The following is a 17291-nucleotide window of genomic DNA, read 5'->3' as shown; positions in this document are numbered from 1 at the left end:
TTTGTATTTGTATAGTGTATTCCGTAGTTTTGTATTTTTCGTATAAATTGCATGTTAGTGAAGTTATAAAACAATTTTACCTAGAATCCGTAAAGTTCTACTTTTGTACTGTATGCCTACCATTTTCTCCCTCAATTGCTCAAAAGTTAACTGGAAGAGATCCCTTTAAAGCGATTAGTTCGCCTTTAATACTTATAATAAGCTCTTTTAAACCTGTTCATTGTATTATTTTCTGGTACAATAAAGTGTTTTACTACTACCCCCACTACTACTGGGCTACCCTAATCTCATCCAGAAGTGCCCACAGTTTGTTCGTGATAGATATACATACTGGTACCAAATTTCAGCTTTCTAGTGCTAACGGTTACTGAGATTATCCGCGGACGGACGGACGGACGGACGGACAGACAGACATGGCGAAACTATAAGGGTTCCTAGTTGACTACGGAACCCTAAAAAACCGGTGAGTCAGAATTGAACAAACGTATGACACTGAAAACGTCCATTTGGGTGGCCCAGATAAGTACGGCTGTAGGCGTAGCACAAGATTGCCGCGAGAGTATGTCGCCGCGAGATAAATGACACGTCTTCTTCTAACTGTGTTAATGACATAAGGACGGGTAGTCTATCTCGCGGCAATCATGTGCTTACCCTGCAGCAGGGTGACGAAGTGACGAAGCCTGAAGTATCCTGTTCGCTCTCTTCTGTCAGAGGCCAAAATTAATGAATCTTCTGATCTGAGGGCAACTACTATATCCTGTACTGCTACAGGAAAACGGACCTTCCCTTAATTCCAAATTGAGGAAAATTGGCGTTTAAAGATTTTGGAAAAAAAAAACTTACAGGCTGCGAGGTCATTTTTGACAAACTTTTTTTCCATTCCCATTCTTATCCAAGATCCTGGTAGTCAGGATATCCTAAACAGAGAGACTTACCTTCCGTTTCCCCTGATACAGGCATACGTTAGGGTAAAGTCCCATGGCCATGAGAGCGATCACGATGTCCAACATCGGGTCAGGAACTGTAGGGTTCCAACGCTGGGGCACGCAGCACTCTTCCGGGAACCCGATTGAGGTGGTCAGGATGTCTAAAAAAAAAGAATCGAATTACCTTTACTATGATTCTTAAAAGCACCTTGATTTCTGGTTTTTCTAGGTTTATTCTAACCTAGGTTGGTGTTTCAAGAAGCTTTTAATCCAAAGTCGACCAGTCTGGCTCAGTTAGTAGTGACACTGCCTGCTAAGCCGCGATCCTGGGTTCGAATCCCGGTAAGGGCATTTATTTGTGTGATGAGCATAGATATTTGTTCCTGAGTCATGGATGTTTTCTATGTATGTAAATACGTATTTATCTAAGTATGTATATCGTCGCTTAGCACCCATAGTACAAGCTTTGCTTAGTTTGGGGCTAAGTTGATCTGTGTAAGGTGTCCCCAATATATATTTATTATTATTAAAAAAAAAAAGTAGAAATGGAATTGATTGAATAAAAAAAATGTTAAAATGTTAAAATGCACGTTTTGATGGTGTCCATTTATTAAAGATTTTAAATAAAAGAGCGTTGCTTACTACTAAGTAGCAGTCGTCGTCATCGACATTTCTCAGTGACTGGTTCAAAAAATCTATGTATTCTGTATCTGTTTATAGTGAAATGAGAACCGAACTTATGGTACGTACTTATGAGCTGGTATTTGGCCTCAGAAGTGACGCGAAGCGTGGTCTGTTGCAGCCCCTTCCATTCGCACCACGCCATTTCAGCTTCTTCGCCCTTAGCGCGCTCTCGTTCCCACATCTGAAACAAATAGTAATCTTAGTAATTTGAGGACTTTGATATAAGTGCTGCCGTCATTTTTGAAGTATAATAATTGCTGAGAAAATAGGAATCCTGTCGTTCGTTACGTCAGTGTCGTAAAGAGTAGGGCGAAGCCCGAAGCACGCGGTCTAAAGTTGGACGTCTAAGGCGCCCTAATATTGAAAGAGTTGGGCAAAGTCCGACACACGTCCAAAGCTAGGTCTATAGCACAGAACAGCCTAGTATAGTGTGATGATGATGGTACAGTTTTGCACCGGCCGCCTTAAGGTAATGGGGTGACAGAAAGTCAGGGTCGCACCATAAGGGATACATTTGTAGTATTTTATAACTTACTTGGAAAGCGTTAAGCATAGCCATGTGGCCAGAAGCCCAGTGGCCTCGTGGTAATGGGGTGACAGAAAGACAGCCTCGCATCATAAGTTACTTTTGTACTTTCTTGGTATGGAATCAATGGATAACTTGGAAAGCGTTGAGCATAGCCATGTGGTCAGAAGCCCAGTCGCCTCGTAGTAATGGGGTGACAGAAAGACAGAGTCGCACCATAAAGGAAAATACTTTTGTACATTTTTAGTATGGAATCAATGGATAACTTGAAAAGCGTTAAGCATAGCCACGTGGTCAGCCCAGTGGCCTTGTGATAATGGGGTGACAGAAAGACAGCGTCACACCATAAGTTACTTTTGTACCTTTTTTGGTATAGAATCAATGGATAACTTACTTGGAAAGCGTTGAGCATAGCCACATGGTCAGACGCGCGGTCGCCAGCCAGAGCGCGCTGGTGCGGCATGAGCCTACGTCTTCCTTCCACGGCGAAGACTTCGGGGAAGGTGGTGGAGTTGGCAGCCATCGTGGTCAGCGCGTCGCCAACTCCGAGCACGAAGCCGAGGACCATCATCTTGCCGAAGCGGGGCTCTGAAAAGACAGTAACAGTTAGTAGGGGTTAAGTTTGTTAGGGCCACTTGCACCAATGAAAATGGAGAATCAACCCGAGGGTTAACCCACCATTTTATATGGAATTTGACAGATGACAGCCCACTAACCCTGAGTTGTGGCCAAGCAAGTGGGCCTTATAGGAACATCTTGTAAAAGTTTGTTAAAATAACCCGGGACAAAGCTTAACTTTACTGACACGAAACACGTTCTACAAGTATTGCCCTATTATTGGTCCGTAGATGCATACATGAAGCAGGGCACTTGAACCTGTAGGTAGGGTGGAGCGCGTCCTATATTAGTCTTACATTCAGACGTGCGAAGCTTACCAATGCACTATAAGTAACAGTATAACAAGTGGCACTGTGGCTCGATGACTCCTGGTGAGCAGCTTGCTGACAGACACTAGGACAAGTGGCACTGACCGATAGGCAGCTTGGCCAGTATGGTGCCGCAGGGCGTGAGCGCGTCCTCCTGGTCGAGGCAGCCGAGCTCGCGCAGCATGGCCTCGGCCTCGATGACTCCTGGTGAGCAGCTTGCTGACAGACACTAGGACAAGTGGCACTGACCGATAGGCAGCTTGGCCAGTATGGTGCCGCAGGGCGTGAGCGCGTCCTCCTGGTCGAGGCAGCCGAGCTCGCGCAGCATGGCCTCGGCCTCGATGACTCCTGGTGAGCAGCTTGCTGACAGACACTAGGACAAGTGGCACTGACCGATAGGCAGCTTGGCCAGTATGGTGCCGCAGGGCGTGAGCGCGTCCTCCTGGTCGAGGCAGCCGAGCTCGCGCAGCATGGCCTCGGCCTCGATGACTCCTGGTGAGCAGCTTGCTGACAGACACTAGGACAAGTGGCACTGACCGATAGGCAGCTTGGCCAGTATGGTGCCGCAGGGCGTGAGCGCGTCCTCCTGGTCGAGGCAGCCGAGCTCGCGCAGCATGGCCTCGGCCTCGATGACTCCTGGTGAGCAGCTTGCTGACAGACACTAGGACAAGTGGCACTGACCGATAGGCAGCTTGGCCAGTATGGTGCCGCAGGGCGTGAGCGCGTCCTCCTGGTCGAGGCAGCCGAGCTCGCGCAGCATGGCCTCGGCCTCGATGACTCCTGGTGAGCAGCTTGCTGACAGACACTAGGACAAGTGGCACTGACCGATAGGCAGCTTGGCCAGTATGGTGCCGCAGGGCGTGAGCGCGTCCTCCTGGTCGAGGCAGCCGAGCTCGCGCAGCATGGCCTCGGCCTCGATGACTCCTGGTGAGCAGCTTGCTGACAGACACTAGGACAAGTGGCACTGACCGATAGGCAGCTTGGCCAGTATGGTGCCGCAGGGCGTGAGCGCGTCCTCCTGGTCGAGGCAGCCGAGCTCGCGCAGCATGGCCTCGGCCTCGATGACTCCTGGTGAGCAGCTTGCTGACAGACACTAGGACAAGTGGCACTGACCGATAGGCAGCTTGGCCAGTATGGTGCCGCAGGGCGTGAGCGCGTCCTCCTGGTCGAGGCAGCCGAGCTCGCGCAGCATGGCCTCGGCCTCGATGACTCCTGGTGAGCAGCTTGCTGACAGACACTAGGACAAGTGGCACTGACCGATAGGCAGCTTGGCCAGTATGGTGCCGCAGGGCGTGAGCGCGTCCTCCTGGTCGAGGCAGCCGAGCTCGCGCAGCATGGCCTCGGCCTCGATGACTCCTGGTGAGCAGCTTGCTGACAGACACTAGGACAAGTGGCACTGACCGATAGGCAGCTTGGCCAGTATGGTGCCGCAGGGCGTGAGCGCGTCCTCCTGGTCGAGGCAGCCGAGCTCGCGCAGCATGGCCTCGGCCTCGATGACTCCTGGTGAGCAGCTTGCTGACAGACACTAGGACAAGTGGCACTGACCGATAGGCAGCTTGGCCAGTATGGTGCCGCAGGGCGTGAGCGCGTCCTCCTGGTCGAGGCAGCCGAGCTCGCGCAGCATGGCCTCGGCCTCGATGACTCCTGGTGAGCAGCTTGCTGACAGACACTAGGACAAGTGGCACTGACCGATAGGCAGCTTGGCCAGTATGGTGCCGCAGGGCGTGAGCGCGTCCTCCTGGTCGAGGCAGCCGAGCTCGCGCAGCATGGCCTCGGCCTCGATGACTCCTGGTGAGCAGCTTGCTGACAGACACTAGGACAAGTGGCACTGACCGATAGGCAGCTTGGCCAGTATGGTGCCGCAGGGCGTGAGCGCGTCCTCCTGGTCGAGGCAGCCGAGCTCGCGCAGCATGGCCTCGGCCTCGATGACTCCTGGTGAGCAGCTTGCTGACAGACACTAGGACAAGTGGCACTGACCGATAGGCAGCTTGGCCAGTATGGTGCCGCAGGGCGTGAGCGCGTCCTCCTGGTCGAGGCAGCCGAGCTCGCGCAGCATGGCCTCGGCCTCGATGACTCCTGGTGAGCAGCTTGCTGACAGACACTAGGACAAGTGGCACTGACCGATAGGCAGCTTGGCCAGTATGGTGCCGCAGGGCGTGAGCGCGTCCTCCTGGTCGAGGCAGCCGAGCTCGCGCAGCATGGCCTCGGCCTCGATGACTCCTGGTGAGCAGCTTGCTGACAGACACTAGGACAAGTGGCACTGACCGATAGGCAGCTTGGCCAGTATGGTGCCGCAGGGCGTGAGCGCGTCCTCCTGGTCGAGGCAGCCGAGCTCGCGCAGCATGGCCTCGGCCTCGATGACTCCTGGTGAGCAGCTTGCTGACAGACACTAGGACAAGTGGCACTGACCGATAGGCAGCTTGGCCAGTATGGTGCCTAGGGTATGCAAACCGGTTAACCGGTTAACCGAAAAACCGGTTAACCGAGACTTTTGGGCCTCGGTTAAAAACCGGTTTTCATAGTCTCTAACCGGTTAATAACCGAAACTATATTTATTTCCCAAAATGACCAAATTAGGCATAAAAAAGAGTCAAAAGTATGTAATTCTTCAATGTTTTGTAACAATAAAGATTTATTTATTATTTATTTACTTATTATAAATGGGCTTACTCTAAGCCAAAGGCAAAGACGTGGCCTACGATGGAGTGAGCTCGCCCAGAAGATGCCTGTTCACTCTTGATTTGAATACTTTTCATTGACAACATTACGCACCTGCACTGAATTTCTTAAAGAAGTCATAGTATAGTCCACTCAAAAATATATTTTATACAGTAGAGTCTGGTTAGTATTACGACTCCGCATGTACCTAACGTCCAACGGCTTACAATAACCGAATAACGGAAGAACAGGTATTTGTTTGATTTTCATATGTGATATTATGAAAGTACACCCGTTTATTACGACTCCGGTTTTAACGTCCAACCGCTTTTTACGACGTAATTTTACGCAAAATCCATCCGTCAAGTCTGGTTACAACGACGAGCGACAACGTTTTTACTAGTAAATTGAGGAAACAAAACTATTTCCGCCCTAAGCACGGCCCCCTGTCTTGCCTACAAGTAGCAAGATGAGATTGTGGCCATGTGACTTTTTGGAGCATTGGTTTTAATAATTTTAACCATTAGTTCGCCTCGGGTCTAGTCTTATAAGCTAAATAGAACCCACTTTTTATTTCTCGATTGCGTATAAACCAGTTTTACATAATAAAAAAATCGATTGTCATATTAGTTACGTAAATCGAGGTTCAAGGAATGCGACTATTTATTATTACGATATACGACAGTAATTTGCCGGTGATGAGCAAGCACGCATACCATAAAATGACATATCTTTAAACCGAAATGAAATTCGTTTTGTACGGCGTCCAGTTAGTACGACGTAATCTCAGCGGTCCCTTGGGCGTGGTTATATCCGGACTCTATATGTCCGTATCATCCATGTATTGGGTAGTCTGTGAGGGAAAATTAAGATCTTGGTTTTCTTACGTTAATTCCTTGTAAATATTACTAGTGTCTCTGGGAGCTGTAGAGTAGACCTCCGCGACATGCTTAGAAACGCACAACTGACAAATATTTAGTTCTTAAAGTGATTATCACAGTAAAGTCACGACAGTTTTAAGCGCCATATACACTATGGGCACTCAAGTCATTTGTGGCATCTTCTGCATTTTACAAAATTTACAAAAACTGGATAAAAATGATCTTCATCGTGCAAGTAATACCTGCTACGATATCATAAACAACAGAATTCTGGAATGTAATGGTAATATTATTGCGTAGTACGGTAATTTACTAAAAATCCGCAAAACCGGTTAACCGGTTTTGAATGTATAGGTTCGGTTATTAACCGGTTTTTAAAGTTAACCGGTTTTTGCAAACCCTAATGGTGCCGCAGGGCGTGAGCGCGTCCTCCTGGTCGAGGCAGCCGAGCTCGCGCAGCATGGCCTCGGCCTCGATGACTCCTGGTGAGCAGCTTGCTGACAGACACTAGGACAAGTGGCACTGACCGATAGGCAGCTTGGCCAGTATGGTGCCGCAGGGCGTGAGCGCGTCCTCCTGGTCGAGGCAGCCGAGCTCGCGCAGCATGGCCTCGGCCTCGATGACTCCTGGTGAGCAGCTTGCTGACAGACACTAGGACAAGTGGCACTGACCGATAGGCAGCTTGGCCAGTATGGTGCCGCAGGGCGTGAGCGCGTCCTCCTGGTCGAGGCAGCCGAGCTCGCGCAGCATGGCCTCGGCCTCGATGACTCCTGGTGAGCAGCTTGCTGACAGACACTAGGACAAGTGGCACTGACCGATAGGCAGCTTGGCCAGTATGGTGCCGCAGGGCGTGAGCGCGTCCTCCTGGTCGAGGCAGCCGAGCTCGCGCAGCATGGCCTCGGCCTCGATGACTCCTGGTGAGCAGCTTGCTGACAGACACTAGGACAAGTGGCACTGACCGATAGGCAGCTTGGCCAGTATGGTGCCGCAGGGCGTGAGCGCGTCCTCCTGGTCGAGGCAGCCGAGCTCGCGCAGCATGGCCTCGGCCTCGATGACTCCTGGTGAGCAGCTTGCTGACAGACACTAGGACAAGTGGCACTGACCGATAGGCAGCTTGGCCAGTATGGTGCCGCAGGGCGTGAGCGCGTCCTCCTGGTCGAGGCAGCCGAGCTCGCGCAGCATGGCCTCGGCCTCGATGACTCCTGGTGAGCAGCTTGCTGACAGACACTAGGACAAGTGGCACTGACCGATAGGCAGCTTGGCCAGTATGGTGCCGCAGGGCGTGAGCGCGTCCTCCTGGTCGAGGCAGCCGAGCTCGCGCAGCATGGCCTCGGCCTCGATGACTCCTGGTGAGCAGCTTGCTGACAGACACTAGGACAAGTGGCACTGACCGATAGGCAGCTTGGCCAGTATGGTGCCGCAGGGCGTGAGCGCGTCCTCCTGGTCGAGGCAGCCGAGCTCGCGCAGCATGGCCTCGGCCTCGATGACTCCTGGTGAGCAGCTTGCTGACAGACACTAGGACAAGTGGCACTGACCGATAGGCAGCTTGGCCAGTATGGTGCCGCAGGGCGTGAGCGCGTCCTCCTGGTCGAGGCAGCCGAGCTCGCGCAGCATGGCCTCGGCCTCGATGACTCCTGGTGAGCAGCTTGCTGACAGACACTAGGACAAGTGGCACTGACCGATAGGCAGCTTGGCCAGTATGGTGCCGCAGGGCGTGAGCGCGTCCTCCTGGTCGAGGCAGCCGAGCTCGCGCAGCATGGCCTCGGCCTCGATGACTCCTGGTGAGCAGCTTGCTGACAGACACTAGGACAAGTGGCACTGACCGATAGGCAGCTTGGCCAGTATGGTGCCGCAGGGCGTGAGCGCGTCCTCCTGGTCGAGGCAGCCGAGCTCGCGCAGCATGGCCTCGGCCTCGATGACTCCTGGTGAGCAGCTTGCTGACAGACACTAGGACAAGTGGCACTGACCGATAGGCAGCTTGGCCAGTATGGTGCCGCAGGGCGTGAGCGCGTCCTCCTGGTCGAGGCAGCCGAGCTCGCGCAGCATGGCCTCGGCCTCGATGACTCCTGGTGAGCAGCTTGCTGACAGACACTAGGACAAGTGGCACTGACCGATAGGCAGCTTGGCCAGTATGGTGCCGCAGGGCGTGAGCGCGTCCTCCTGGTCGAGGCAGCCGAGCTCGCGCAGCATGGCCTCGGCCTCGATGACGGCGTCGAGCGGCGGCGGCTCCGGCGCCTTCGACAGGAAGTGCCCGATGCTGCCGAGCCGGAGGAGTTTGATGCTGCAAAATAATCATCATATTAGTCCATTTCTTATGATTCAAATTATGAATAAAGGTGAAAAAGTACCCCTGTCTAACTCATCCAGAAAAAAACCTTTGAAAAATCATTTCTAAGCCTTACACAAAAGTCTTCAGAAAACCCGGACTCTTTCGGACTCGGGCCGGACCTTAGAATAGAATAGAATAGAAATATTTATTTGCATGAATACGTTACAATAAGATCTTATAATTAGTATTTAGTCACAGTATCCCGTCGACATAGCATCAACATGCAAATTATTTACAGTTTGTACATGAAGGTACGAGTACTAATTAACTAACTATGAGCATGCAATCATTATACAATAAAAAGAAATATATATAAAAAAAAAATGTCAGTAAAGTAGAATTAGGATAGTCAATGAATGAAAAGTAATAATTATAAACTAAGGTATTATTCCAGAATTGTCAAAAGCTAAAGCAATAAAATATTTTTTATGTCAACACCAAATCAGCAATCATCATTACACTCCAAATAATCCTTAACTGACTTAGTTACAAAACTATACTATACACTAATAAATATCTGACGACGCTTGGGCGGATTACATCTATGTTTTAACGAAGCATGTGGCGGATCAGGTTTGTATTTATTTGGTTATAAATAATTGATTTTTTTGTTAATAATAAATATGTAGTTGAAATTACATAAAGCGAAACAATACAGGCATAGCGCATTATCATATTTATCATTGTATTTCGTGTCTTGTTACGATATTTCAATAAGTCTTAGTTAAAAACAGTACTGAGGTGAACAGATTACTTTGACAAATGCAAACGTAAAACATGTGAGAACAGTGAGAGATATACAGGGTAGCCCAGAAATACGTTGACAAACGTTTGTATAATTATTTTTCTGTTCTTACACGAATGATTGTCATACAAATTAAAATATGACCTAAATAATTTTTGACCAAATAAATTGAATCGTCTTCAAAATATCCTCCTTTGGCTTTGAAGTACAAACGCAAATATTAGCACAAAAAATTAACGATATGCTGCGCTGCACCTCTACCCGCCTAACTTATTGCACGTATCTTAGCTTGTAAAATATCCAAATTTTTGTAATCAATAAACGGGCTCGGGTTTTAAATTGATTACGAACTATAATTTATAGTTTTAAGTAAGATAAATTTACGTAAGTAGGCTGCGTATCGAGCTTATGAACCTGGAAAAATGTTTTTACACAATTGGTCTACATTGCAAACCTTGCGAAATGGACATGATTGCTGTTGAAATATCCATGGCGAATGTAGAAATATACAATATATAGGCCCAAAAAATATTTTCGGCAACTTCGATATTTTGGTTTATTTCAACATTTCCCTATTCTTTGTCAACGTAATTTTGGCCACCCTGTATGTGTAAACAAAGAGAAAAACATTTACTTGGAAGCTAACAATCATTTTCATTTCATCAGTCATAGCGTTGTCTTAGAAGCATTAGTGTGTAAAATCTACACTGTAGACTAAGAAAATAAAGTGTAGACATACCTGAGAGCAAGTTCGTGCAGTGGCGTACGGAACATCTCAGCGGCCAAATGTTCCTCTAGACGTTCATAACGCGCTTTGCAGCATAGCGTGAAGCATACGCCAGCTCGTACACGGCCAGCTCGACCTTTACGCTATAACAAAAGATAAATTGTAAGACCATAGGCTACTTGGCTATCGAATTTGGCACAAGAAATGATTGTTTCCTGTAGTATTTGACATAAGAAACCAATGTTTATAGATTTTGGGTATTAAAAGTGTATGGTATTTTCGATTAAAAATGTGTGTGATATTTTTTTTAACTTTGGCCACCGAAAACGCTGTCAGACATGTCATGTAGTAACGTCATAGAACCTAACTTAATTTCATGTCGAGTCATAATAGCGCTGTAAGACCAATATTGTAAATCTTGATCAAATTGTATATTTCTTGACCAATCCAACCTATTTCTATGACGTACCTACACTACACGTCATGGATATCATAGTTACCTGTTCTAAGTTTGTTCGGCTCGCCCACACAGTGGCGTAGGACGTCATATTGTTGTGTGACGTAAACAACTTCATTTTAGCCTTGCAGGAGTCTATGACGTACACTACGTCATTGATGGTGATTGACGTTTCGGCGATGTTCGTTGACAGGATGACCTGAGAATGAAAATAAATATAAAATCAATTAAGGTAACCATTTTTCGTAATATCTATCAACCGCTTGTCTAAGTTGGGGCTTTACCGCTTACCTAACCCATAATTTTTGAGTATATAGCCAAGTGGTAAGTAGGTATTTGTTGAATTTAATGATTGAACCAAGACATTAATAATCCTAGGAGGAGGAGTAATGAACAACTTCTTCAGGTTCATCCACTGATAGAACTGTCTCTTACCCTGATAATCCCTGAAGGCCAGGTCTACTGACTCAGGATGTCAGGAAGCTTTTTAAAGTATAATAAAGACCTTAAGCGACTGATAGAACAGCCCCCTACCTTAATGATCCCAGGAGGCGGAGTAACGAACACCTTCTTCTGGTCTTCCCTGGGGATCTGGCTGTGCAGAGGCAGGATCACGTAGCGCGACTGGTCTCCGAAGATTCGGTGCTGCATCAGGTGCTTCATGAGAGCGAAGATCAGGTTCCAGCCGGGAAGGAAGACTAGGACCGCTCCGTCGCCTTTTAGAGAGCTGATGTAGACGAGCAGGGCTTCGATTAGCTCGAAGCTTAGCTGCAAAAAAAATCAAGCAACCAGTTTTACTAAAATCAGAAAAGAAAGGAAAACCATGTCATGGTAGTCGATTTTGGTTTTTGGCAACTGCGAGATCAATATAAGCCTGCATACCCCAAGCTGTAGGTTGCGACCCACTGGAGGAACGAGTGTTGAGTGGGCCCTGAAACTACAAAGAATTTGAGCGGTAGCAATTACATTTTGAATTTTTTCTTAAAGCGGTCCAGAGTTGGGCCCTAAAATTTGCAGTGTCTGTTACGTGGATGGGGGCAATATACCCTGGGTACTACTGATATCGGCATTTTACCTTTAGTATACCCGGATGAAACAACATACTTTTCCAGCAAGTGTAACGCAAGATTAAAGGAGGATGGGCATTTTGGGCCACGAGCGAACAGAGATGACACCTATAGTAAAGTGTAGATATTATCAAGTTATGCATCACTCTTTGACTTTGTTATGGTACAATTAAATAGTACCATAAAATCTGCTTGAAAATGTGAAGTTTCTTGACGTTTTCTAAATAGATACTAAATGAAATTGATATATATCCTCTGAACTTGTTTCTAGAACAGGGAATATATTGTCATGCTTAGTAGACGGAGAGCAAATGTTTTGGTGAAAGTTGGCATATCTCAAAAACCAGATGAGGGTCATAATATGGGCACAGAAGAAGTCTCCCTAGGTATAACTGTTTTCTCTCTAAAGGACCGATTTTTCTAATATAGCTCTGGCATATCCATGTTTGCTACGAAGAATCCTAATCATGTACATAACTTTCATTTGTGTTCGCTCATGTCATGGCCCAAATATCCATATAAAATGCGCATAGTCCTATGTTGTTTATTTCACCAGCGTTCGCTCGTTAGCTCCAAGTCTAATAAACTCACCGAAGTTTAAAATGGTACTACTTACATCCTTTTCTGACAGTTTGGCCATGGACTGCGCCGTCTGTGGCGAATAATCCTCGCCCAGTTGAGCGATCTTGTTCAAATCTTCCTCCTGTTCGTCCACACCAACACCTGTTAATAAGTAATAAGTCAATAACAGATAGATACGTCAATTATCGGAACCATGCTATACATATTTCTTTGTGATGAGTGATGATCCTTTAAGTTCAATTTTGTGCCAAACACAAATGAAATTGATAAAGAAATCCCGACCTAATAGTTTCTTCGACGGTATCCCGAAAAGGTAACCCATTCCCAGGTTCCAACAAACGGGCAAGTACATCGGACAAACGGACAACATCTGAGACATTTAAAGCTCTTTCTTTGAGAAGAGTTGGATCGGCCTTCCGTTTTCTAGCGTCCACGGTCCTGTCCTGTACCGTACCTGATTTACCCCACCCCACCCCATCTACAAGACCATTTTCACAGCCACAGATATTTTTTTTTCAAGGGGCTCGCTCCTTCCTCACGAATTAGATAATGTATTAAAAAGGGACGGATATGTGCTAGTTATTTCTCTTTTTGGTAGGGTGGAGATTTCCACAGATAAGATACAAATGGCACGCGAATTTCCACCGATTATCAAAACTAGTGTTGCTAGCCCGCGATTTTTCAAATTTGCCGCCCTTTTCTAGTGACAAAATTTGGTTGACGGTCTATAGACCCACTGCCATCTATTAAACCCACCTTCATCCTCATCGTCGTCCCCATCATCCTTATTAGCCTTCTTTCCTGAGGCCTTCCGCTTCCTCGAGTCCACGGGTGGCACGAATTTTGTCAATTCTATGCAATCTTCGAGGAAATACTGACGGACTGGGAAAGTGCGCCCTGGAACCTGTGAGTAAATATTGACGTTAGTATTGGTTGTTGGGAAGAAATTAGAGTACTCAAATGAACAAAGCTCATAATATGACGTTATTGGCATTTTCAGAATTTGGGACTCTCCAATTATGGTATGGTTATAATAAGTGGTCCCACCGCGAGCTATACTCCGTTTCTTTTAAGATTAGAATTATCTGTCAAACGGGTAAACGAAGAAGCAGTGGTCGTAAACATTCCTTCGATTTCGGCCGATACCACTGATTTCTCGGAACTTATGCACATGCTGTATGTAGATAGTATGCAATGCTCCATTCCATTTTTTCCTTTAATATAAAAATGTTTAGAATCGTTAGCAGTAAGGTCCGACCGAGATTCTCGGCAGCGAATAAATTGTATGAAGTCTCGGCCGATAGTCTCGGCCGGCCGAGATTTTCGGCCGAGACTTCATACAATTTATTCGCGGCCGAGAATCTCGGTCGGACCTTAGTTAGCAGACGTTTCTGCTTAATAAAAATTAATTTTGTTATGTTTCTTATCTGTTCACAACGCTGAGTAATGTAAGTTAATAAAACATGATAATAAATAAGAGATATTTATTAACTCGTATTCACTGTTCGATCCGCAGAATGTGCCCGATAAAAAACCTTATATCTCGTTCTTGACAGGTCTCTCTAATGCTAAAAAAAACGAAGTATAGTAAGATATGAGCTATCGGCTATAAAAACGAACAAAAGATAAGCACTCCCGTGCAAATAAAAGAGACACGGCGATGTTTATAGTTATTCGCCCAGCGGTGAGCTATCAAAATCTCTTTTTTTTGCACGGAAATGCTTATCTTTTGTTCGTTTTTATAGCCGATAGCTCATAGCTTACTAGCTCGCAGTGGGACCAGTGCCTACGTCTGGGTAAGTATGCGCCATGTCGCGCAATAGAGTGAGAGCGACGTCTTGTATCTCACTCATGCATATAGTAGGCATATCACAGTTTTATATGTATTTACTATTTACCTCAATCACAGGGCAGTTCCCGAAGTACTTGGTAAAGAGCGTCGTGTCAACAGTAGCCGACATGAGAATGATGCGCAGGTCCGGGTAAGTATGCGCCATGTCGCGCAGTAGAATGAGAGCGAAATCCGTGTCTGCGTCTCGTTCGTGCACCTAGAAAAAAAAACGTGTAATATATTTTAGGCAATAAAAAAAATAAGAATACAACAAAAGATGTAAACACCCCAGAATAGCGTTATTCAGAGTCGTACGATTGTTACAAAAATCAACCATAATTTCATTTTAAAAATATCTTTAGAACTACTCGAGTACTCGACATCCGAAAGTAACTTGTAACTAACAGACTATATTCATATTCATTTAATCCATTGTTATCATGTTCATCAGTACAATAAAGGTCTTACATAGGTCTTAGTAGGTACATGATACCCTGCTAGGGCATACAATATAGGATATGTTACACAGAACTATATTTAGATAGAAGAAACAAGTTCATCTATTTGTATAGGGGCCGAGCGTGTCAAATTTTGTACTGAAGTTGTTTCTTGCCTGTAATTTTAAATATGTCTCAGGCTCTTGATTGTTCATAATTTTTGTGTTGTTGCAATTGAATATCACGTAACGAGGCATTTTTTATGTTTTGATTGACTTCAACTTACAAAAATTGACGCCCGAAAGCTGCAAGCTGCGATTAAAGACGGACAACTCAATGTTACTTATTCACTAACTTAATTAATATATATGATACATTTTAAAATGAGGTACATCAGAATTACCATGCATCGTTATATATCTATCTAAACTAAATTTAAACATAAGAGCAATTCGATTATAGTTATGTTAGTCGTAAACGTCAAAATAGTAACATAAAGGGTCTGGCCGGACTGCCATGGTAAAATCGCCCCTGGCTAAATATGAAATATTGATATGCAGGATTATTCGTATTGTTACTACATGTACTACTACTGGATATTATGCCTCAAACTATTTCCGTTTACGAAAAAAATTAAAAAAAAGAAATTTTGTTTTTTATTTTTTTCTTTAAAACCGCGTATCCGATTGACTTGTTCTTTGGATATTTTATAGATATATTAGGGATACATCAATTAAAAAAAAATTAACTTCCTGACTTTTTGTTAAGTACATTTTTTTTTAAATTTATGTTTTAAATATTTTTTTTTTACCACATACGAGTTAGCGACACCTACTATATTTTCATATAATAATCGCCATTTTATACTCTATTACATATATTTTTATCAAAAATATTAGTTTGGATCAACAATGTCAAAATAAGTTATTTATATATTACTAGTATTACCCTTTAGTACGTTGCTCCTGGAAAGTGATGTATGAAAATTTTGGCATAATTAATGGAATATTTTTTTTAAATTTGGATATGTAGATTATAGGCCGAAGTTATTTTTCATCAACCCTCCCCACCCCTCCCCCCTCTGCGTCACCCCTCTACCCCCCCTTAAAGAGCCGAAAATGCGATTTTTCTCGATTTCTGACAAAACCGATGAAGATACAGAAAAAGCGTGTAGGAACGAAGTAATCCTTAATGAATTTACTACAAATCTCTCATAAACACTTTAGTGCTAGCACTTATAGTTTTCGCGCAATCCGTCACGAAAGTTGCTCCTTTCTGCAATTTTCTTTAATGAATGATAAGTTTTCTCCTTAAATGCTTACGAAATCGTCGGTTTGATAGTACTAAAATATTATAAACTCAGAATGAATTTCAGGGGAAAAAAATCACTACCATGGGCGGGACTTGAACTCACGGCCTCTAGATTGATATACAGAGTGGGGCCTGTAACAAAGGCGAAGAATTGAACAGTAGGCTATTCTCCTTATACTGATCAACATTTGTTAAGTGACTTTTAAAAATTATGAAGTCTTTAAATTTTTTAATTTTTCATACAAAATAAATATTAGCTTCAATGTACGCCATTATTGTTGTCATTGACGTTGTCTGTCACACTTTAGACTTAACAGAATTCGCAATACATTACCTCTTAGAAAAAACTTTCAAGGGTGATAAAAATCAAAATACAAGTTATTTTTAAAAGTCGTCGAACAAATGTTGATCAGTATAAGGAGAATAGCCTAGAGTACAATTCTTCGCTTTTGTTACAGGCCCCACTCTGTATATGATAGATAAATGACGCTAGGGGTACCATTGATTCATATAGTAGAAAGCTGAAAGATTCGCTAGAAACTAGGGATGAGCTTTTGGTGGCTCAGTTGGTAGAGCCCTCGAGTTTCTATCCGGAAGCTGTGAGTTCAAGTCCCATCCATGGTAGTGATTTATCCCCTTAATTTTATTATAGTCATGAGTTTACAATATTTTAGTCGTATCAAACAAATTTCGTAAGCATTTTGGGAGAACACTTTAATATTCTAAAGAAAATTGCAGAAAGGAGCAACTTTCGTGACGGATTGCGCGAAAACTATAAGTGCTAGCACTAAAGTGTTTATGAGAGATTTGTAGTAAATTCATTAAGGATTACTTCGTTCCTACACGCTTTTTCTGTATCTTCATCGGTTTTGTCAGAAATCGAGAAAAATCGCATTTTCGGCTCTTTAAGGGGGGGTAGAGGGGTGACGCAGAGGGGGGAGGGGTGGGGAGGGTTGATGAAAAATAACTCCGGCCTATAATCTACATATCCCAATTAAAAAAAATCTTCCATTAACTATGCCAAAATTTTCATACATCACTTTCCAGGAGCAACGTACTAAAGGGTAATACTAGTAATATATAAATAACTTATTTTGACATTGTTGATCCAAACTAATATTTTTGATAAAAATATATGTAATAGAGTATAAAATGGTGATTATTATATGAAAATATAGTAGGTGTCGCTAACTCGTATGTGGTA

General features: G+C 44.8%; 1 protein-coding gene across 1 annotated transcript in view; it reads right to left on the bottom strand.

Annotated features, from left to right (window-relative positions):
• The window catches only part of LOC125238314 (dosage compensation regulator), a 35898-nt gene that overhangs the window by 3122 nt on the left and 15485 nt on the right, over nucleotides 1-17291 (bottom strand). The window contains 10 exon segments of the mRNA XM_048145607.1: nucleotides 936-1087; nucleotides 1677-1791; nucleotides 2531-2724; nucleotides 8713-8882; nucleotides 10415-10545; nucleotides 10903-11058; nucleotides 11394-11627; nucleotides 12543-12649; nucleotides 13265-13412; nucleotides 14407-14556. Of these exon segments, the coding sequence (XP_048001564.1) occupies nucleotides 936-1087; nucleotides 1677-1791; nucleotides 2531-2724; nucleotides 8713-8882; nucleotides 10415-10545; nucleotides 10903-11058; nucleotides 11394-11627; nucleotides 12543-12649; nucleotides 13265-13412; nucleotides 14407-14556 (1557 nt within the window).

This window comes from Leguminivora glycinivorella, chromosome 23, assembly GCF_023078275.1.
Source record: "Leguminivora glycinivorella isolate SPB_JAAS2020 chromosome 23, LegGlyc_1.1, whole genome shotgun sequence".
NCBI lineage: Eukaryota > Metazoa > Arthropoda > Insecta > Lepidoptera > Tortricidae > Leguminivora > Leguminivora glycinivorella.
The sequence above is the reverse complement of the archived record's forward strand: the minus strand, read 5'-3'. Positions and strand labels throughout refer to the sequence as shown.